The 22,358-nt window shown below is 45.4% G+C and overlaps 1 protein-coding gene across 1 annotated transcript in view; it reads left to right on the forward strand.

Moving 5' to 3' along the window:
• The window catches only part of LOC140453945 (dynein axonemal heavy chain 8-like), a 1,117,430-nt gene that overhangs the window by 869,201 nt on the left and 225,871 nt on the right, over positions 1-22,358 (forward strand). The window contains exons 61-65 of the mRNA XM_072548819.1: positions 4,081-4,203; positions 7,022-7,152; positions 7,294-7,447; positions 7,723-7,887; positions 15,478-15,704. Coding sequence (XP_072404920.1) covers positions 4,081-4,203; positions 7,022-7,152; positions 7,294-7,447; positions 7,723-7,887; positions 15,478-15,704 — 800 coding nt within the window. The remainder of the gene's footprint in view (positions 1-4,080; positions 4,204-7,021; positions 7,153-7,293; positions 7,448-7,722; positions 7,888-15,477; positions 15,705-22,358) is intronic.

Here is a 22,358-nt window from a genome sequence, read left to right on the forward strand (position 1 = left end):
ATTTTTAATTCACTCAGGAGCTGCTGGCTGAACAAGATTTGCTTTAATGGGCATTGAGTGTGCAGTTTGCATTTCAATATATTTCTGCTGCTGATGACGGTGCACAGCATGTCATTGATGCCAAGACAAGGTTCAGTGTGGGGTCTACTGCTTTTAGTCATTTCCACACCAGTGCAAAGTTTGTCTCATTTATTAAGGTGACAATGCAATGATGTACCGGATGTGAAGATAGAACTTTCATCTCCAAATAGACTATGCACAAGTCATTCAGTCTGATTCTGCCGCAGACAGAAATATCCATGGCATGGAGATTGGTAGTTTATCCATCCAGCTGGGTTGGTGGTCTACTCAACTTTATGGTTTTGGACAAGACCAGCTCAGTCAGTGAGGACTTGAGCTCAGTGATTAGCACTGCTGCCTCATAGCACCAGTGACCTTGGTTTGATTCCAGCCTTGGGTGACAGTCTGTGTGGAGTTTACATGTTCTCCCTGTGTCTTGCTAGATTTCTACAAAGTGCTCTGGTTTCTCCAAAGTCCAAAGATATGCTGATTAGGTGGATTGGCCATGATAATTTGCCGATTAGTGTTCAGGCTCAGTGAGTTAGCATCAGAAATGCAGGGTTACAGCAATCAGATGGGTTTGGAGGGTCAGTGCAGACTCGATGGGCCAAATACCTCTTTACATAAAGTAGGAAGTCTACTATGCTGGACAGCTTCGTCAGTGACGACTCAACCATCAAGGACTATGCCAATTTAGTTGGTGAGGACTTGGCCAGTTCACTTAATGAAATTCTGACTGGCTCTGTCAGTGAGGACTAGGCCGGCTCGGTCAGTGAGGGTTTGGCTGGCTCAGTCAGTGAAGTCTAAGCTGGTTTGGTCAGTGAGGGCTAGGCTGGCTCGGGCAGTGATGTCTAAGCTGGTTCGGTCAGTGAGGTCTAAGCTGGCTCGGTCAGTGAGGGCTAGGTCGGCTCGGTCAGTGAGGCCTACGTTGACTCGATCAGTGAGGTCTAAGCCGGCTCGGTCAGTGAGGGCTAGGCCAGCTTGGTCAGTGAGGGCTAGGCCAGCTTGGTCAGTGAGGGCTAGGCCAGCTTGGTCAGTGAGGGTCAGGCCGGTTCGGTCAGTGAGGGCTAGGTCGGCTCACTCATTGAGGGCTAGGTCGGCTCGGTCAATGAGGGTTAGGCTGGCTTGGGCAGTCAGGTCTAAGCTGGCTCGGTCAGTGAGAGCTACGTCGGCTCGGTCAATGAGGGCTAGGTTGGCTCGGTCAGTGAGGGCTAGGCCAGCTTGGTCAGTGAGGGTTAGGCTGGTTCGGTCAGTGAGGGCTAGGCTGGTTCGGTCAGTGAGGGCTAGGCCACCTCGGTCAGTGAGGGCTAGGTCGGCTCGGTCAGTGAGGGCTAGGCCAGCTTGGTCAGTGAGGGTTAGGCTGGTTCGGTCAGTGAGGGCTAGGCTGGTTCGGTCAGTGAGGGCTAGGCCACCTCGGTCAGTGAGGGCTAGGTCGGCTCGGTCAGTGAGGGCTAGGCCAGCTTGGTCAGTGAGGGTTAGGCCGGTTCGGTCAGTGAGGGCTAGGCCGACTCGTTCAGTGATCAGCAACAGGTTCAAATCCCACGCCATAATTCAGCAAAGGGATGTCAATTTCTGAACATTCTTCTGAGGCATGGCACTCTCTGAATAAACCTGCCATCAGTCATCTCCTTTTAAAGAGCAGCCTCTGGTATACTGGGACAACTACAACTTTCACACTTTACTATATTAGATTAATAACTTCTGTTTTAAATCTATAATAGTGAGTAGAGTGGGTTCTTTCTTGATTATATGTTTTATTGAGAAATGCTCTTTGATTAAACTTAAAAATATAAGCCATAAGTATTAAGTTACCCTGGAGCAGTGTTTTGTAGAGGATTACATGCTATTTTCTGGTTCTGTAGATTGGAAGAAGCAAAATGGTCCTTAGTATAGTGATATGCTCTTCTTGTCGGATGTAGAATTTTAGTGAGAGTTTACATGTTATTGAGGATTATGTATGTAATAAGTGCCATTGGTTGTGAATCTTATCCCTAAGAGGGAAACCAGGAGCGCAAAAAGGAGACAAGAGATAGCTTTGAGTCGGAGAAAGTGAGAACTGCAGATGCTGGAGACCAGAGTTCAAAAATATGGTGCTGGAAAAACACAGCAAGCCAGGCAGCATCCGAGGAGCAGGAGAATTGATGTTTCGGGGCTTTGACAAATAGGGTTAAGGAGAATTCAAAGGGTTTTTACAAGTTAAGGGCAAAACGATAACAAAAGGGACCCTCAAAGATCAGCAAGGTCTTTGTGAGGAGTGGCAGAAGATGGAGGAGATACTCAATGAGTATTTTACATTAGTTTTTATTGTAGAGAAGAGCATGGAAGATATAGAATGTAGAGAAATAGATGGTGACATCTTGAAAAATATCCATATTACAGAGGAGGAAGTGCTGGATGTCTTGAAACACTTAAAAATCGATAAATCCTCAGGACCTGATCAGGTGTACCCTAGAACTCTGTAGGGAGCTCGGGAAGTGATTGCTGGGACCCTTGCTGAGATATTTGTATCATCAATAGTCACAGGTGAGGTGCTGGAAGAATAAAGATTGGCTAACATGGTGCCACTAATTAAGAAAGGTGATAAGATCAAGCCAGGGAGATATAGACCGGTGAGCTTGAAGTCGGTGGTGGGCAAGTTGTTGGAGGGAATCCTGAGTGACAGGATGTACATGTATTTGGAAAGGCAAGGACTGGTTAGAGATAGCCAACATGGCTTTATGCATGGGAAATCATGTCTCACAAACTTGATTGAGATTTTGAAGAAGTAACAAACGATTGATGAGGGCAGAGTGGTCAATGTGACCTATATGGACTTCAGTAAAGCGTTCAACAAGTTTCTCCATGGGAGACTGGTTAGCAAGGTTAGATCTCATGGAATACAGGGATAACAAGCCATTTGGATACAGACCTGGCTTAAAGCTAGAAGACAGGGGGTGGTGGTGGTGGGTTCTTTTTCAGACTGGAGGCCTGTGACTAGTGGAGTGCCACAAGGATTGGTGCTGGGCCCTCTACTTTTTGTTACTTACATAAAAGATTTGGATGCAAGCATAAGAGGTATAGTTAGCAAGTTTGCAGATGACACAAAAATTGGAGGTGTAGTTGACAGCGAAGAAGGTTACCTCAGATTACAACTGGATCTTGATCAGATGGGTGAATGTGCTGAGGAGAACCAGATGGAGTGTAATTTAGATAAATGCGAGGTGCTGAATTTTGGGAAAGCGAACTTTTGCAGGACTTATACGCTTCATGGTAAGGTCCTAGGGAGTGTTGCTGAACAAAGAGACCTTGGAGTGCAGGTTCATAGCTCCTAGAAAGTAGAGTCACAGGTGGACAAGATAGTGAAGAAAACATTTGGTATGCTTTTATTGGTCGGTGTATTGAGTATAGAAGTTGGAAGGTCATGTTGCGGATGTACAGGATATTAGTTAGGCCACTTTTATTGTGTGCAGTTCTCGTCTCCTTCCTATCAGAAAAATGCTGTGAAACTTGAAAGGGTTCAGAAAAGATTTACAAGGATGTTGCCAGGGTTGGAGGATTTGAGCTATAGGGAGAGGCTGAACAGGCTGGGGATGTTTTTCCTGGAGCTTCAGAGGCTGAGGGGTGACCTTACAGAGGTTTACAAAATTATGAAGGACATGAATAGGATAAGTAGACAAAGTCTTTTCCCTCGGGTGGCTGAGCCCAGAACTAGAGGGTATAGTTTTAGGGTGAGAAGGGAAAGATATAAAAGAGACCTAATGGGCAACCTTTTCGCACAGAGGGTGGTACGTGTATGGAATGAGCTGCCAGAGGAAGTGGTGGAGGCTGGTACAATTGCAACATTTAAAAGGCATCTGGATGGGTATGTGAATAGGAAGGGTTTTACGGAATATGGGCCAAGTGCTGGCAAGTGGGACTAGATTAGGTTGGGATATCTGGTTGGCGCGGACGAGTTGGACCGAAGGGTCTGTTTCTGTGCAATACATCTCTGACTTTATGTTCTTTGTGATATTCTAATTGTTACAAATAAATATATTTCAGATCCCAAGCTATGAATTCCTGACTGAAAAATTACAGTTTTACCAGAGGCAACATAATGAAGGAGTCCGATCAGGTTTTCTTGATCTTGTGTTCTTCAAGGATGCAATGACACACATTATGAAAGTGAGAATTTAAACTTTAAACTCATTTCTTTTTATTCATTTAAATGCTGGTAATCTGAATTCAATAACAATCTGGAATTAAGAGTCTCATGATGATCATGAAACCAGTGTCAATTGTCAGGAAAAACCCATCTGGTCCATTAATGTCCTTCAGGAAAGGAAATCTGCTATTCTACCCAGTCTGGCCTACGTGTCACTCCAGACTTACAGTGATGTAGTTGATGCTTAACTACCCTCTGGGCAACTGGGGATAGACAATAAATGCTGACCTAACCAGTAATACCTGCATCCTGTGATGAATAATCAAAAACATGGCAGGACAAATTTACTACAGAAGAATATGAAGTTAATAAGAAGAATGAGTAAAGGTTATAGAAATACATGATACAATTTTTAAACCTATGGGTTTATAGACACAAATCATTGAAGTTGGCAGTCTAGGTTGAGAAAATAGTTTATAAAACAGGCGATTCTGGATTTTATAGATAAAGACACAGACTATTAAAAAAAAAGATAGTAAACCTGAATCTAACTTGACATAACCAAACACAGTTTTTGAAAAGATTTGTAGCTCAAGTTGTGGATAAGGTTGTAGATTTGTGTGTTTGTTTGTAGATGTTTCGCTGCCTCATGAGGCGATATAGTCAATGCATCTTCGAAAAAGTGTTGGTGGTCTGTCCCGCCTGGTATTTATATTTCTCTGTTTTTCAGTACTTCCGGTTCTGTTTCCTCACAATCACAAAGCAGAGACACATAAATATCCGGAGGGACAGACCACCAACACTTTTTCGAAGACGCATAAACGATGTCACCTAATGAGGCGATGAAAGATCAGCAGAAAGCCACACCAGCTTGGTGAATGAATCTACTACCTCATAACCAAATACAGTTTGACTGCAACTAAAATATTCTGTCCAATTCTTTTGGCCATACTTTCAGTAGCATATGAAGACATTGGAGAGGCTTTAGTGAAGTTTTGCAATGATGGTAATGTGACTAAAGAACTTCAGTTTCAAAAATAATGAGAGGCCTAGACCAATTGAATGGGGAGAACTGTTCACATTCGTGGCCAAGGAGTGGAGGAATTGATTTAAGGTGATTCACAAAGGTTCAGGGATGATGTGTGAAAAAACATATCTTATGCGGTGAACAGTTAGGATCAGAAATGCACTTTGAAGGTGTAGACAAGAGAGATTCAGTCATTATTTTCAAAACAAAAATTATTTTGGAGGTTTTGGTGAAAACAAAACAGGAGAGCTGATTAGATTAGATTGCTTACAGTGTGGAAACAGGCCCTTCGGGCACAACAAGTCCACACCGACCCACCGAAGCGCAACCCACCCAGACCCATTCCCCTACATTTACCACTTTACCTAACACTATGGACAATTTAGCATGGCCAATTCACCTAACCTGCACATTTTTGGACTGTGGGAGGAAACTGGAGCATCCAGAGGAAACCTACGCAGACACAGGGTGAATGTGCAAACTCCACACAGTCAGTTACCTGAGGCAGGAATTGAACCCAGGTCTCTGGCGCTGTGAGGCAGCAGCAGTGCTAACCAATGTGCCACCGTGCCGCTCAGCTGACTTCAAGTTATTCTCCCAAATTCAGAGCCGTAGAGATGTACGGCATGAAAACAGACCCTCTGGTCCAATTTGTCCATTAATCTAGTTCCGTTTGCCAACAATTGACCCACATCCTTCTGTCATCAAAACAGCTATCCACTGCACCGGCTCCATTCCCTGTTCCACTGCTCTGAATCCCCCCATGAATGTAATAAAGGCAGAGGTCCCTTTGTCCTCACGTATTAATATACCCATCCAGATGCCGTTTAAATGTTGCAATCATACCAGTCTCCACCATTTCCTCTAGCAGCTCATTACATACATGCACTATCCTCTGTGTGAAAAGTTGCCCCTTAGATACCTTTTAATATTTTGCCCGCTCATCTTAAATCTATATCCTCTAGTTCTAGACTCACCCATCCAGGGAAAATCCCTTATCTATTTACTCTATCCATGCCCGTCATGATTTTATAAACCTCTGTAACGTCACCCCTCAGCATCCGATGCTCCAGGGAAAACAGTCCCAGCCTATTCAATCTCTCCCTGTAGCTCAAATCCCTCAACCCTGGCAACATCCTTGTAAATCTTTTCTGAACCCTTTCAAGTTTCACAACATCCTTCCAATAGGAGAGAGACCAGAATTGCACACAACATTCCAAAAGTGGCCTAAACAATGCCCTGTACAGCCACAACATGACCTTCCAACTCCAATACTCAATGCACTGTCTAATAAAGGAAAGCATACCAAACGTCATCTTCACTATCGTACCTACCTGGGCGACTCTACTTTCAAGGAACTATGAACCTGCACTCCAAGGTCTCTTTGTTCAGCAACATTCCCCAGGACCTTACCATTAAGTGTATAAGTCCTGCCCTGATTTGCCTTTTCAAAGTGCAGCACCTCACATTTATCTAAATTAAACTCCACCTGCCACTCCTCAGCCCATTGACCCATCTGATCAGAATGTCATTGTACTCTGAGGTGAGTCAGCACAGATACAATGGATGTAATGGCCTCCATTTGTGTTGTAATCTTTTTGATATAATTATGAACTATCGAGTTATTAACACAACAGCCCTCAGAATTTTCAGCTTTGTATGCATGCAATGACAGGACAATCTTAACAAAATTAACCTAGCATTAAGTATGTCATTTTTTTTGTTGTTAAGCTGTTACTTTGAAGAATGAATAATGAACCTTGATCAGTTCAATTTTTTTCTTTGAAGTAAAATTCCACCATATTTTGCAGATATCGCGTATAATCCGTACAGATTGTGGAAATGCTTTGCTGGTAGGCGTTGGTGGTTCTGGAAAACAAAGCTTTACAAAACTTGCATCCTATATTGCTGGATATAAAATATTTCAGATAACTTTAACAAGGTATCAAAAAAATTGTATTAGTTGTATATTTGTTAATGAAAATTTAACTTTGAGAAGGTGACTTTATGTATTTTCCTATGTTCAAATTTCTGTAAGTTTTTGGATTCATTATAATATCCATAATTTTATTATTTATTTCAGAGCGTACAACGTTGGCAATCTAATGGATGACTTGAAGATATTGTACAGAACAGCTGGGGCAGAAGGCAAGGGAATCACTTTCATATTCACCGATAATGAAATCAAGGAAGAGTCCTTTCTTGAATATCTCAACAATGTACTTTCTTCAGGAGAGGTACATATTACATATTTCAACACTTGCCTCAAAACTCAATACCCAGAACACAGTATATTTATACTCTACCAATTTTTTTCATCTGCTGGATATTACACTCTAAGCCCAGACACTTACTCAATCCATGTACATCCACTGTATTGATGACTTCATACAACACAGTGTTTGATTAATTGTGGCAAAATAACTGTGTCAGGAATTGTAAATCTGTGCCAAAAATAATGAACAATTTGAAATACTGCACAATTAAGTTGTTGTCTGATTTTTTTGAACAGGTGTCTAACTTATTTGCTCGGGATGAACTCGATGAGATTACTCAATCGCTGATTGCACCAATGAAGAAAGAAGCATCTCGCGTTCCACCCACTTTTGACAATTTATATGAATACTTTATAAAAAGAGCCAGGAAACATCTTCATGTTGTCCTCTGTTTCTCTCCCGTCAGTGTTTGTTTTTAATTTGGTTTTCTTTTTAACTAGAAGTTAATTGAATATGATTGAATTTACTTGCAGTTTGAGAGGGAGAAGCTGGGATCAGATGTAATGGTATTACAGCTGAATAAAAGCACCGACAGAGGCATGAAGGAGGAGCTGGGTAGAATTGACTGGAAAAGGAGCCTAGCAGGAAAGATAGTGGAACAACAATGGCAGGAGTTTCTGGGAGTAATTCAGGAGACACAGCAGAGATTCATTTTGCGGAAAAAGAAGTGTGGTACCGGGAGGATGGGGCAACCATGGCTGACGAGGGAAGTCAGGGATAGCACAAAGGCAAAAGAGAAAGCATCTAATTTGGTGAAGGGCAGTAGGAAACCAGAGGATTGGGAAGGTTACAAAGACCAACAGAGGGCAACAAAAAAGAAATAAGGAGGGAGAAGATTAAATATGAGGGTAAGCTAGCCAGTAATATAAAGGAAGACTGTAAGAGTTCCTTTAGATATAAAGAGATAAAAAAGAGATGTAAAAGTGGACACTGGTCTGCTGGACAATGACACTAGAATGATAGTACTGGGAAACATGAAAATGGCTGGGAACTGAATAATTACTTTGTGTCAGTCTTCATGGTGGAAGACACGACTAATATCCCAAAATTTCAAGAGAGTGAGGGGGCAGAGCTGAGTATGGTGGCTATCACCAAGGAGAAGGTGCGAGAAAACCTGAATGGCCTAAAGGTGGATAAATCACCTGAACCAGATGGACTACACCCCAGAGATCTAAGGGAGACAGCTGAGAAGGTAGTGGAGGCATTAGTGGTGATCTTTCAGGAATTGCTAGAATCAGGGAAGGTCCCAGAGGACTGGAACATGACACCCTGTTTGTAAGGGAGTAAGGCAAAAGATGGAAAATTACAGACCAATTAGCCTAACCTTGGCTCTGGGTAAGATTTTGGAGTCCATTATGAAGGATGTGATTTCTGAATACTTGGAAGTGTATGGTAAAATAAGACAAAGTCAGCATGGTTTCATCAAGGAGAGGTCATGCCTGACAAATCTGTTAGAATTCTTTGAGAAAGTAATGAGCAGGTTAGACCAAGGAGAGCCAATGGATATTACCTACCTGGAATTCAAGGGTTTGACAAGATGCCGCACAGGAGGCTACTGAGTAAGATAAGAGCCTATGGTGTCAGAGGCAAAGTGCTAGCATGGATAGAAGCTTGGATGTTTGGCAGAAAGTAGAGACCCATTATAAAAGGGTCCTTCTCAGGGTGGCAGCCAGTGACAAATGGTGTTCGCAAAGCTCAGTGTCGGGACCACAACTTTTCACTTTATACATTAATGATTGAGTTGAAGGAACTGAGGGCATTTTGGCTAAGTTTGCAGATGGTACAAAGATAGGTAAAGGACAGGTAGCATTGAGTAAAAGGGGAGACTGCAGAACCTCAGAGTCCCAGAACGCTGCACCACCTGGTTCTAGCTCTTACCCAAACCTGACTGTCCTGGTCGACCATTTGTCTCCACATGCTCCTGCCCCACCAAACATATCTCCTCATATCTTGACACCATCATGTTCCCCTTGGTTCACAAATGACCCACTTACATTTAGGACACCACCCATGCCCTCCACATCCTCTATGACTTCCGTTTCCATGACGCCCCAATGGCTCATCTTCACCATGGACATCCAGTTCCATGATGAAGGCCTCCTAGTCCTGCATTTCTTCATCTCTTGCCAACCTAACCTGTACCCCTCCCCAGCACACTCATTCGATTGATGGAATTCGTTCTCACCTTCAACAACCTCTCCTTCAAATTCTCCCTTCAGACCAAAAGAGTAGCCATGGGCACACACATGGGCCCCAACTATGCCTGCCTCTTCGTCAGATACATGAAATAGTCCATCTTCCATAGTTACACTGGCACCATTCCCCACCTTTTTCTCTGCTACATTGATGACTGTTTCGGTGCCCCCTCATGCTCCCATGAGGAGATTGAACAGTTCATCATTTCCACAAATGCCTTTAACCCTGACCTCAAGTTCACCTCCTTCCCCTTCCAGGACCTCTCCCTGTCCATCTCTGTCAACGAACTCAAAACGGATCTCTACTTCAAATCCACTGAATCCCACAGCTATCTGGACTACAACCCCTCCCTCCATGCACCAACCTTTGTGAAAACATGATCCCCTATTCCCAATTCCTCCACCTCCACCATATCTGCTTCCTGGAGGAGCAATTCCACTCTAGGATATTCCAGATGGCCTCTGATTTCAGGTAACGCAATTTCCCCTCCTACATGGTCAACAATGCCGTCCAGCACATCTCCTCCACTTCCCACACCTCGGCCATTGAATCCAACCCCTCTAACTTCATCAAGGATAGAACCCCTGCACCCCCACCGTGTTCATCACCTTCCACCCCACTAATCTCTGGATTCAACACATTATCCTCAGCCATTTCTGCCACCTGCAGTCAGACCCTACTACAAGAGATATGGTTATTGTTCCTTCCTCACCCTTATCTGCATTCTGCAGAGACTATTCCCTCCATGACTCCCTCTTTAGTTTCACACCCCTACCAACCCACTCTCCATTCCAGATCCATCTCCTTGCCACCGCAAGAGGTGTAAACTCTGCGCCTACACTTCCCCCCTCACCTCTGTCCGAGGCCCCAAAGGATCCTTTCACATCTAGCAGAGAATTTCCTGCACATCCACAGACCTTATCCACTGTGTCCATTGCTCTCGTTGTGGTCTCTTCTACATTCGGGAGACAGACACCAACTTGCGGAACATTTCAGGGAACATCTCTGGGACAGCCGCACCAAACAACCCCACCACCCTGTGGCCAAACACTTCAAATCGCCCTCCTGCACTTCAACTCCCCCTCCCACTCTGCCAAGGACATGCAAGTCCTGGGCTTCATCCACCACTAAATCCTCGCCATCCAACACCTGGAGGAAGAGCGCCTCATCTTCTGCCTTGAGAGCCTCCAACCCCACGACTTCAATGTCAACTTCACCAGGTTCCTCATCTCCCCTCCCCTCACCTCATCCCAGACCTAACCCTCCAACTTGGCACCATCCTCTTGAACTGTCTGACCTGTCCATCTTCCTCCCTACCTATCCGTTCCACCCTCCGCTCCAACCTAACACTATCATCCCCCAACTGTATCTACCTATCACCTTCCTAGCAACCTTCCCCCCAACCCCACCCTCCTATTTATCTCTCAGCCCCCTTCTCCCCTCCATGTTCCTAATAAATGACTTATGCCTGGATCATTGACTCTCTGCTCCTTGGATGCTGCCTGACCTGCTATGCTTTTCTAGTGCCATTCTTTTTTGACTCTCTCCTGCAGAAGGATTTGGACAGGTTAGGAGAGTGGGCAAAGAAGTGGCAAATGGAGTACATTGTGGGAAAGTGTGAGGTCATACACTTTAGTAGGAAGAATAGAAGCATGGATTATTTCCAAATGGGGAGAAAATTCAGAAATCTGAAGTGCAAAGAGACTTGGGAGCTCCACTCCAGGATTCTTTCAAGATAAACTTGCAGGTTGAGTCAGTAATTTGGAAGGAAAATGCAATGATGACATTTATTTTGAGAGGACTTGAATATAAAAGTAGGAATGTACTTCTGAGGCTCTTTAAAGTTCTGGTCAGACTATATGTGGAGTATTCTGTGCAGTTTTGGGCCCCATATCTCAGGAAGGATGTACTGGCCCGAGAGCGTGTTCAGAGGATGATGACAAGAATGGTTCCAGGAATGAAAAGCTTAACATATGAGGGATATTTGAGGACGGCTTATGGTATGTTTTCCTTTATTGGCCAGAGTATTGAGGATAAGAATTGGGAGGTCAAGTTGCAGCTGTACAGGACGTTGGTTTGGCCACTTTTGGAATATTATGTGCAATTCTGGCCTCCTTCGTATCGGAAGAATGTTGTGAAACTTGAAAGCATTCAGAAAAGATTTACAAGGATGTTGCCACGGTTGGAGGATTTGAGCAATAGGGAGAGGCTGAATAGAACATAGCACATAGAAAAATACAGTGCAGTGCAGGTCCTTTGGCCCTCGATGTTGTGCCGATCCAAGCCCACCTAACCTACACTAGCCCACTATCCTCCATATGCCTATCCAATGCCCGTTTAAATGTCCATAAAGAGGGAGAGTCCACCACTGTTACTGGCAGGGCATTCCATGAACTTATGACTCGCTGAGTAAAGAATCTACCCCTAACATCAGTCCTATACCTACCACCCCTTAATTTAAAGCTATGCCCTCTCGTAATAGCTGACTCCATATGCGGAAAAAGGTCCTCATGGTCAACCCTATCTAAACCCCTAATCATCTTGTACACCTCTATCAAGTCACCCCTAAACCTTCTTTTCTCCAATGAAAACAGCCCCAAGTGCCTCAGCCTTTCCTCATAGGATTTTCCTACCATACCAGGCAACATCCTGGTAAACCTCCTCTGCACCCGTTCCAGTGCCTCGACATCCTTCCTATAGTATGGCGACCAAAACTGCACACAATACTCCAGATGCGGCCGCACCAGAGTCTTATACAACTGCAACATGACCTCAGGACTCCGGAATTCAATTCCTCTACCAATAAAAGCCAGTACGCCACATGCCTTCTTCACCGCACTATTTACCTGGGTGGCAACTTTCAGAGATCTGTGTACATGGACACCAAGATCCCTCTGCTCATCCACACTACCAAGTATCCGACCATTAGCCCAGTACCCCATCTTTTTGTTACTCATACCAAAGTGAATCACTTCACACTTACCGACATTGAATTCCAGCTGCAGAGCTGGGCTGAGAGGTGGCAAATGGAGTTTAATGCGGACAAATGTGAGGTGATTCACTTTGGTCGGAGTAACCGGAATGCAAAGTACTGGGCTAATGGTAAGGTTCTTGGTAGTGTAGATGAGCAGAGAGATCTCGGTGTCCAGGTACACAGATCCTTGAAAGTTGCCACCCAGGTTGACAGGGTTGTTAAGAAGGCATACAGTGTTTTAGCTTTTATTAATAGAGGGATCGAGTTCCGGAACCATGAGGTTATACTACAGCTGTACAAATCTCTGGTGCGGCTACACTTGGAGTATTGTGTACAGTTCTGGTCACCGCATTATAAGGAGGATGTGGAAGCTTTGGAAAGGGTGCAGAGGAGATTTACTAGGATGTTGCCTGGTATGGAGGGAAGGTCTTACGAGGAAAGGCTGAGGGACTTGAGGCTGTTTTCATTAAAGAGAAGATTGAGAGGTGACTTAATAGAGACATATAAGATAATCAGAGGGTTAGATAGGGTGGACAGGGAGAGCCTTTTTCTAATTATGGTGACGGCGAGCACGAGGGGGCATAGCTTTAAAGTGAGGGGTGATAGATATAGGACAGATGTCAGAGGTAGTTTCTTTACTCAGAGAGCAGTAAGGGTATGGAATGCTTTGCCTGCAACGGTAGTAGATTCGCCAACTTTATGTACATTTAAGTCGTCATTGGACAGACATATGGATGTACATGGAATAGTGTAGGTTAGACCGGCTTCAGATTGGTATGACAGGTCGGCACAACATCGAGGGCCGAAGGGCCTGTACAGCGCTATAATGTTCTATGTTCTATGTAACAATTTAGAGGGATACGGGCCAAGTGCTGGCAAATGGGACTAGTTTAGATTGGGATATCTGGTCGGCGTGGATGAGTTGGACTAAAGGGTCCGTTTTCAAGTTGTACACCTCTATGACTCTTTGACTCTGGGACTATACTCGATGGAACTTCAAAGAATGAGAGGTGATCTAATTGAAACAGACAGAATACTGAATGGCCTGGTCAGAGTGAATGTTGGGAAAATGTTTCCACTTATAGGAAAGACTAGGACCTGCAGGGACAATCTTAGAGTAAAGGGAAGACCTTTCAGAATGGAGATAAGGAGAAACTTCTTCAGCCAGACAGCGATGAATCTATGGAATTCACTGCCACAGAAGGCTGTGGAGTCTAGGTCATGGAGTAGATTTAAGCCGGAGATAAGATAGGTTCTTAATTGTCAATGAGATCAAGAGTTAAGGGGATAAAGCAGGTGAATGTGTTTGAGAAGCTTATCAGCCATGATTGAATGGTGGAGTAGACTCGATGGGCCGAATGGCCTAATTTCTGCTCCTGTATCTTATGGTCTAAGTTCTACCTCTTTGAGAGTATGTCTCAATTTCTTTGTGATTGGTCCCTGATAGTCAAATTGTGTTCTTGAACACATGGCTAGAAGCAATCCATCAAATCTAACGGTCAAAAATTAACTGAGTTTCACTTTGTTGAAGAAATCATGGAGTCAATTTTGCAATTTGCTATCTTTCCTTCAGAGAAGATTGCTGTCAGAACCAAAGTACATGATTCAATCTTTTGAGCCTATTCCACAATTTAATGCAATTAGCATCAGTTTTCCGATGATAAAGTTTCCCACTACACCACAAAAAAAGTCATTGGGAGCCTACTGCTGCTTCTCATGGCTTACCCATCTCAGAAGAACTGTGCCCAGACAGGAAGTTGTCCTTACGTGACCACTATTTGGCCATTTAAGTATTTCAATCGAGCTTACAGAGGGAGGGAAGGAGGGATGTTCTCAGCCTTTTCCATTTCCTGTAAAATCATTGCCAGCTTAGAGACAGGTGAGTGGATGGTGGAAAGTTAGCCTCAGAATTTTATGGCCTCCTCACCTACAAATCCACAGCAGCAAACTTTACAACTCTCCCCCATGACTGATCTGTCATCTATCTTCATACACATGCATATGTCCAATCTCCCTTTACTATACCAGGTTAACAGAAATCTCCAACTTATAGTGAGCAATTAAATTGATATAAACTAACATTTTCAGAAAAAAAATTCAAATATCTACAGTCTTTTGTATATAAAAGTGGCTCATAATTTCACTTCACAGCTCCCAATTTTTCAATGATGTTTTCTCGTCTTATATTCCTCGAGCAGTAAAAAAGGTTTCTCACTTGCTGCCATTGCATGAAACATTTTGCATTTCTGAGATACAAATTTCCTTTTAATACTCTACGCAATTATGATATCAGACCTTTCACTAAAACGCACAGCCATTAACCAATGGGGGACTCTTCGTTACATGCAGCTATCTTTGAAAATAGCAGAACAAATTTTGCATGTCCCCTGTAACTTGAGGAGAAAACATGGACTATTCACTCACCTTCAAGAATTATCCAATGTACCCCTAGCATTCTGGTGTGATCTAATTAACACAAATCTGATCTATTTTCTTCAAGTATTAATGAATTAGATTAGATTACTAGCATTAGTGAATTGAAGCAAAGTATCATTAAAGCAAAAGCACAATATCATGGAAGCAGGGAATTCAGAACCTGCTGATAGTGGTGCTTACACAATTCAAGTAAATTGCATTTTATCAGAATCATTAATGAAATTATTATAGAATTCATTCATGTGAAACAATCAGAAACAGTTGTTCAAGATATGGGTACGTTTATTTTTATCTTTGCTTCTGAAGGGTGAATGTTTTATTGCACAATGTGTTGAGTTTTGTTTGTTGATTTCTAAGCCAACTACTCTTTATGTTTTGGTGCTAGGTTGGTGAAAAGTTTCGATCACGTGCACTGAAGTTCCCCGGTCTGATCTCTGGTTGCACAATGGATTGGTTCAGTCGCTGGCCCAGAGAGGCATTGGTGGCTGTCTCAAACTATTTCCTTTCTGGTTTTTACATCGCCTGCTCAGCCGAGGTCAAAACCCAGCTTGTAGCAACAATGGGTTTGTTTCATGACAGGGTTTATCAAACATGTGAGGACTATTTTCAGAGGTATGTTCTTCAGGACAGTTAATTTTTCAATGATATTTCTTGATACAAAGACTACACAATATGATTAATTTAACTATTTCCCTTTTATGAACAATTATTCCCTTTTATGAACATGAACAATTACAAGGGTTGACAAATATATTATTACAATCTTTGACAAACACAAGTTATTGACAATGAAGGTAACCATGAAATGGTTCTCATTACATTTTGGTATATCTTAGAAATCGATGGAGAAGATGATATAAGCACTGGAGTACTTTGCTTTGTAAAGCCCTTTACATCATGTAAACGGGGCTCGCACACAGCACTCCAGCTGAAAGATTTCTATTCAGATGCTGTAAGTAAAGCCTTAACACATTAAACAATTCCAGTGACTGACCTTCAACACGACTTTTGAGTCATCCCTGTGCTCTTATGCCATAAAGCAATTGCAGCCCTAGTTGTCCCACAACCCCCTGGTCTTGGTGATATTAGCTAACAGACAGCAGCACTTTATAGCACTGGAAGAAACTGTGAAACTCATTCATACTTGTCACACACTAATATATACTGGGCTAATGGTCGGATACTTGGTAGTGTGGAAGAGCAGAGGGATCTTGGTGTCCACGTACACAGATCTCTGAAAGTTGCCACCCAGGTAAATAGTGCAGTGAAGAAGGCATATGGCGTACTGGCTTTTATTGGTAGAGGAATTGAGTTCCGGAGTCCTGAGGTCATGTTGCAGTTGTATAAGACTCTGGTGCGGCCTCATCTGGAGTATTGTGTGCAGTTTTGGTCGCCATACTATAGGAAGGATGTGGAGGCACTGGAACGGGTGCAGAGGAAGTTTACCAGGATGTTGCCTGGTATGGTAGGAAGATCCTATGAGGAAAGGCTGAGGCACTTGGGGTTGTTTTCATTGGAGAAAAGAAGGTTTAGGGGTGACTTGATAGAGGTGTACAAGATGATTAGGGGGTTAGATAGGGTTGACAGTGAGAACCTTTTCCCACGTATGGAGTCAGCTATTACAAGGGGGCATAGCTTTAAATTAAGGGGGGTAGATATAGGACTGATGTTAGGGGTAGGTTCTTCACTCAGCGAGTCGTAAGTTCATGGAATGCCCTGCCAGTAGCAGTGGTGGACTCTCCCTCTTTATGGGTATTTAAGCGGGCATTGGATAGGTATATGGAGGATAGTGGGTTAGTGTAGGTTAGGTGGGCTTTGATCGACGCAACATCGAGGGCCGAAGGGCCTGTATTGCGCTGTATTCTTCTATGTTCTATGTTCTATGTTCTATGAAACACCACCACTCTATTTGTAGGAATGACCCTGACCTTCTATTTGTTTGCCATCGCAATAAACCTCTTTGCTCTTACACTAACATTTCCATCCTGGGCCTGCTGCTGTGTTCCAACAAAGCCAGCCTCGGAACTTCGGCCTCCAAACTTGCGTCCTCCAACCTCCTAGCCTCCGACCTCCCAGCCTCTGGCCTTCCAGCCTCCATTCTTCTGGCCTAGGAATTCCCAGCCTTTGACCCTCTGACCTCTGATCTCCCAGCTTAGGAATTCCAAGGCTCTGACCTTCTGTTGTCCAACCGCCTGGCCTCCGACATCCCAGCCTCTGGCATCCTGGCCTCTGACATCCCAGCCTTGGAACTCCCGGCCTCCGAAAACCCAGTCTTGGACCTCCCAGCCTAGGAATTTCTGGCCTCCAACTTCCCAGCCTTCCAAGCCTCCAACCTCCCGACTTCGAACCTCCCTGCCTTCAATCCTGTGGCCTTTGATCTCCCATCTTAGGATCTTTTGGCCTCCAACCTCCAGACTTCTGAGCACCTGACCTCAGAGCCCCTGGCCTCTAACCCTATGGCCTCCGACCTGGCTGCCTCAGAGCTCTCAGCTTTACAACTGACAGCCTCAGAACAGACCCAAGAGGTGGCCTCTCAACCCAGGACGGCTGCCTCTTAGCTCAGCATGGCAGCCTCTCGGCCCAGCGTGGTGATCTCTTCACCCAGCATGGCGACTTCTCAGTCCAGCATGGCGATCTCTTGGCCCAGCATGGCAGCTTCTCAACCCATCGTGGCAGGCCCTTGGTCCATCATGGCAGCCTCTCAGCCCAGCATGACGATCTCTCAGCCCAATGTGGTGATTTCTTGGACCAGCATGGCAGCCTCTGAGCACCGCATGGCAGCCTTTCAGCCCAGCCATGGTGATCTCGGACCAGCATGGTGGTCTCTTGGCCCAGCATGGCAAACTCTTGACTCAACATGGCAACCTCTCAGCCCCCAGCATGACGTCCTCTTGGCCCAACATAGTGATCTCTCAGCCCAGTATGGCAAACTCTTGACCCAACATGGCAACATCTCTGCACAGCATGGCGGCCTCTCAGCCCAACATATTGATCACTCAGCCCAGCATTGCAAACCCATGGCCCAATATGGCAACCCCTCAGCCCAGCATAGTGGCCTTTTGGCCCAACACAGTGATCTCCCGGCCCAGTATGGCAAACTCACGGCCCAACATGACAACCTCTCAGCCCAGCATAATGATCTCTTGGCCCAGTATGGCAAACTCAGGGCCCAACATGGCAACCTCTTAGCCCAGCATGGTGGCCTCTTGGCCCAACACAGTGATCTCTTGGCCCAGCATGGCAATCTCTTGTCCCAATATAGTGACCTCTTGGTGCAGCATGGCGATCTCTTGGCACGGCATGGCAATCTCTCTCCCTCCACCGGACCCTGCCCCCCAGAACCCCAAGGGGAAACACTACTTCCGCAAATGACTCTACCCCCATTCCCCCTACTACCGCACTCACTCCAGTTACAGTCTCCACCCCCAATCCCAGCTCCAGCCCTAAAGCAGGTCCTAGCTCCCAGCTCTGCTGAGATTTCACTGCCCCCCAGACCTCCCCCTCACTGAGGACAGACAATCAGTCTTCAGCAAAGGCCTTACCTTCATCCCCCTCTGTCCATGCATCAACAATTTCAATACACGTCATGATGCTGAACACTTCTTCTGCCCTCTCTGCCTCTGAGCTTACTTTTTCCATCAAGACTCCCACCCACCCTCTGAATACCCCTTTGCCTGCCTCCACCACACCCCATCCAACCTGGGCACCCCGTGCCAGTCTATTAACCACCCTTTTTATTTCCAACTGCCACCGAGACATTAACTGCCTCAACCTGTCCACACTCCCTCCCCCACTCCAACCTCTCACCCTCACAACGCGCAGCTCTTCACTCTCTCTGCTCTGACTCCTACCTCACCATCAACCCAGTGGACAAAGGGGTCGCAGTGGTAGCTTGGCGCACTGACCTCTACATCGCTGAAGCCAGGCACCAACTCGACGACACCTCGTTCTTCCGCCCCCTTGACCATGACCTCACACCCCCCTCACAAAACCATCATCTCCCAGACCACGCATAACCTCATCATCTCAGAGGATCTCCCACCCACAGCCTCCAGCCTCATAATTTAGGAACCTCATACCACCCAATTCTACCTCCTACACAAGATCCACAAACCTGACCACCATGGCTGACCCATCATCTCAGCCTGCTCCTATCTCACCGAACTCATCTCCACCTACTTCGACACTGTCGTATCCCCCGTTCCAGGAACCCCCCACATACATTCGGGACGCTACCCACACCCTCCACCTCCACCAAGACTACCATTTCCCCCAATGCCTCATCTTCACCATGGACATCTAGACTCTCTACACCTTCATCCATCATGACCAGGGCCTCCAAGCCTTCCTTTTCTTCCTCTCCCAACATCCCCACCAGTACCCTTCCAGTAACACTCTTATTTGTTTGGCTGAACTGGTCCTCAAGATTAGAGTGGTGCTGGAAAAGCACAACAGGTCAGCCAGCATCTGAGGAGCAGGAAAATTGACATTTTGGGCCAAAGCCCTTCATCAGGAATGAGGCAGGGAGCCTCCAGGGTAGAGAGATAAATGGGAGGGGGGTGGGACTTTGGAGAAGGTAGCTGAGAGTACAATAGGTGGATGGAGGTGGGGATAAAGGTGATAGGTTGGAGAGGAGGGTGGAGCGAATAGGTTGGAAGGAAGATTGGCAGGTGGGCCAGGTCATGAGGATAGTGCTGAGCCAGCAGGTTGGAACTGGGGTAAAGTGGGGGGGGGGAGGGCTTCACTGGACTTCACTAGTTTCCTCATTCCCCTCCCCCCACTGTACCCCAGTTCAGCACCATCCTCATGACCTGTCCTACCTGCCAATCTTCCTTCCCACCTATCCGCTCCACCCTCCTCTCCAACCTATCACCTCCATCCCCACCTCATCCACCTATTGCACTCTTAGCTACCTTCTCCCCATCCCCACTCCCCTCCCATTTATCTCTTCACTGCCTCATTCCTGATGAAGGGCTTTGGCCCGAAATGTCGATTTTCCTGTTCCTCAGATGCTGCCTGGCCTGCTGTGCTTTTCCAGCACCACTCTAATCTTGAGTCATCTCCAGTATCTGCAGTACCCACTTACACCTGAACTGGTCCTCACCCTCAACAACTTCTCCTTTGAATCCTTCCATTTTCTCCAAATGAAAGGAGTAGCCATGGGCATCAGCATGGGCCCCAGCTATGCCTGTCTCTTTGTCGGTTATGTAGAACAGTCCATCTTCTGGAGTTACACCAGCACTACTCCCCACCTTTTCCTCCCTTACATTGATGACTGCATTGGCGCCACCTTGTACTCCCAGGAGGAGGTTGAACAGTTCATCAACTTCACCAATACATTCCATCCTGACCTTAAATTCAGCTGGACCATTTCTGACACCTTCCACCCTTTCCTGGACCTCTCCAGCTCAGCACCATCCCCATGACCTGTCCTACCTGCCAATCTTCCTTCCCATCTATCCGCTCCACCCTCCTCTCCAACCTACCATCTTCATCCCCACCTCATCCACCTATTGCACTCTTCGCTACCTTCTCCCTATCCCCACCCCCTCCCATTTATCTATCCCCCTGGAGGCTCCCAGCCTTAGTCCTGATGAAGGGCTTTTGCTTCTCAGATGCTGCCTGACCTGCTGTGCTTTTCCAGCACCACTCTAATCTTGACTCCAGCATCTGCAATCCTCACTTTCACCTTGGTATCCTGATAAATATCCCCTGCACCATCTCTAAAGCTTCCACATCCTTCCTATAATGAGGTGACCAGAACTGAACACAATGTTCCAAGTGTGCTCTAACCAGGGCTCTATCAAGCTACAGCATAGCCTCGCAGCTCTTAAGTTCAATCCCCCCACTAATGAAAGCCAACACACCATATGCCTTCTTGACAACTCTATCAACTTTGGTGGCAACTTTGAGGGATCTATAGACATGAACCCCAAGATCCGTCTGTTCCTCCACACTGCCAAGAATCCTGCCTTTAACCCAGTATTCTGCATTTGAATTCGACCTTCCCAAATGAATCACTTTACACTTTTCCAGGTTAAATTCCATCTGGCACTTCTCAGCCCAGTTCTGCATCCTGTCAATGCCCTTATGCAACCAACAACAGCCCTCCACACTGTCTACCACTCCACCAACTTTTGTGTCATTGGAAAACCCACTAATCCACCCTTCCATATCCTCATCTAAGTCATTTATAAAACTCACAAAAAACAAAGGTCCCAGAACCGATCACTGCAGAACACCACTGGTTACCAAGCTCCAGGCTGAATACTTTCCATCTACCACCACCCTCTGTGTTCTATGGGACACCCAATTCTGTATCTAGACAGCAAGATTTCCCTGTATCCCATGCCTCCTCACTTTCTGAATGAGCCGGCCATGGGGAACCTTATCAAACGCCTTGCTAAAATCCATGCACACCACATCCACTGCTCTACCTTCATCAATGTGTTTTGTCACATCCTCAAAGAATTCAATAAGGTTTGTGAGGCTGCGGTGTTCCAATGAATCACAGCGCAAACTGGAAGAACAACATCTCACCCTTAGGCTAGGTACTTTACTGCCCTCTGGACTTAATATTGAATCCAACACCTTCAAATTGTGAACCAGTTCTTCCCTTTCTTTCAGCTTGTTAACATGTCCTCCCCTTCCCCACCCAGTGGGACTCTGTTCTTTCCAGTTTGGCAGTTAGACACACAACTACTCTGCTATTCTCACAATCTGATCACTTAATCTGAATTCTCAACATCCTTTCTCCCCCACCACTCTACACACACCCACCCCCCACCAAACAATAGCATAAATGCTGCCTTCTCCACATTTCAGAAGAGTCATCTAGATTTGAAACATGAGTTTGCTGTCTCTCCATGGATGCTGTCTGAACTGCTGTGATCTCCAGCATTTGTTGTTTTCAGAATGAAGGAGGGGATCTGACTGAGATATACAAAATTATGAGAGGTTTAGACAGAGTAGGTAATGAGAATAGACAATAGACAATAGACAATAGGTGCAGGAGTAGGCCATTCTGCCCTTCGAGCCTGCACCACCATTCAATATGATCATGGCTGATCATCCTTAATCAGTATCCTGTTCCTGCCTTATCTCCATCACCCTTGATTCCTCTATCCTTGAGAGCTCTATCCAACTCTTTCTTAAATGAATCCAGAGACTGGGCCTCCACTGCCCTCTGGGGCAGAGCAGTCCGCACAGCCACCACTCTCTGGGTGAAGAAATTTCTCTTCATCTCTGTCCTAAATGGTCTACCCT

This window comes from Chiloscyllium punctatum, chromosome 3 (assembly GCF_047496795.1).
Source record: "Chiloscyllium punctatum isolate Juve2018m chromosome 3, sChiPun1.3, whole genome shotgun sequence".
In the NCBI taxonomy this organism is placed as follows: Eukaryota; Metazoa; Chordata; class Chondrichthyes; order Orectolobiformes; family Hemiscylliidae; genus Chiloscyllium; species Chiloscyllium punctatum.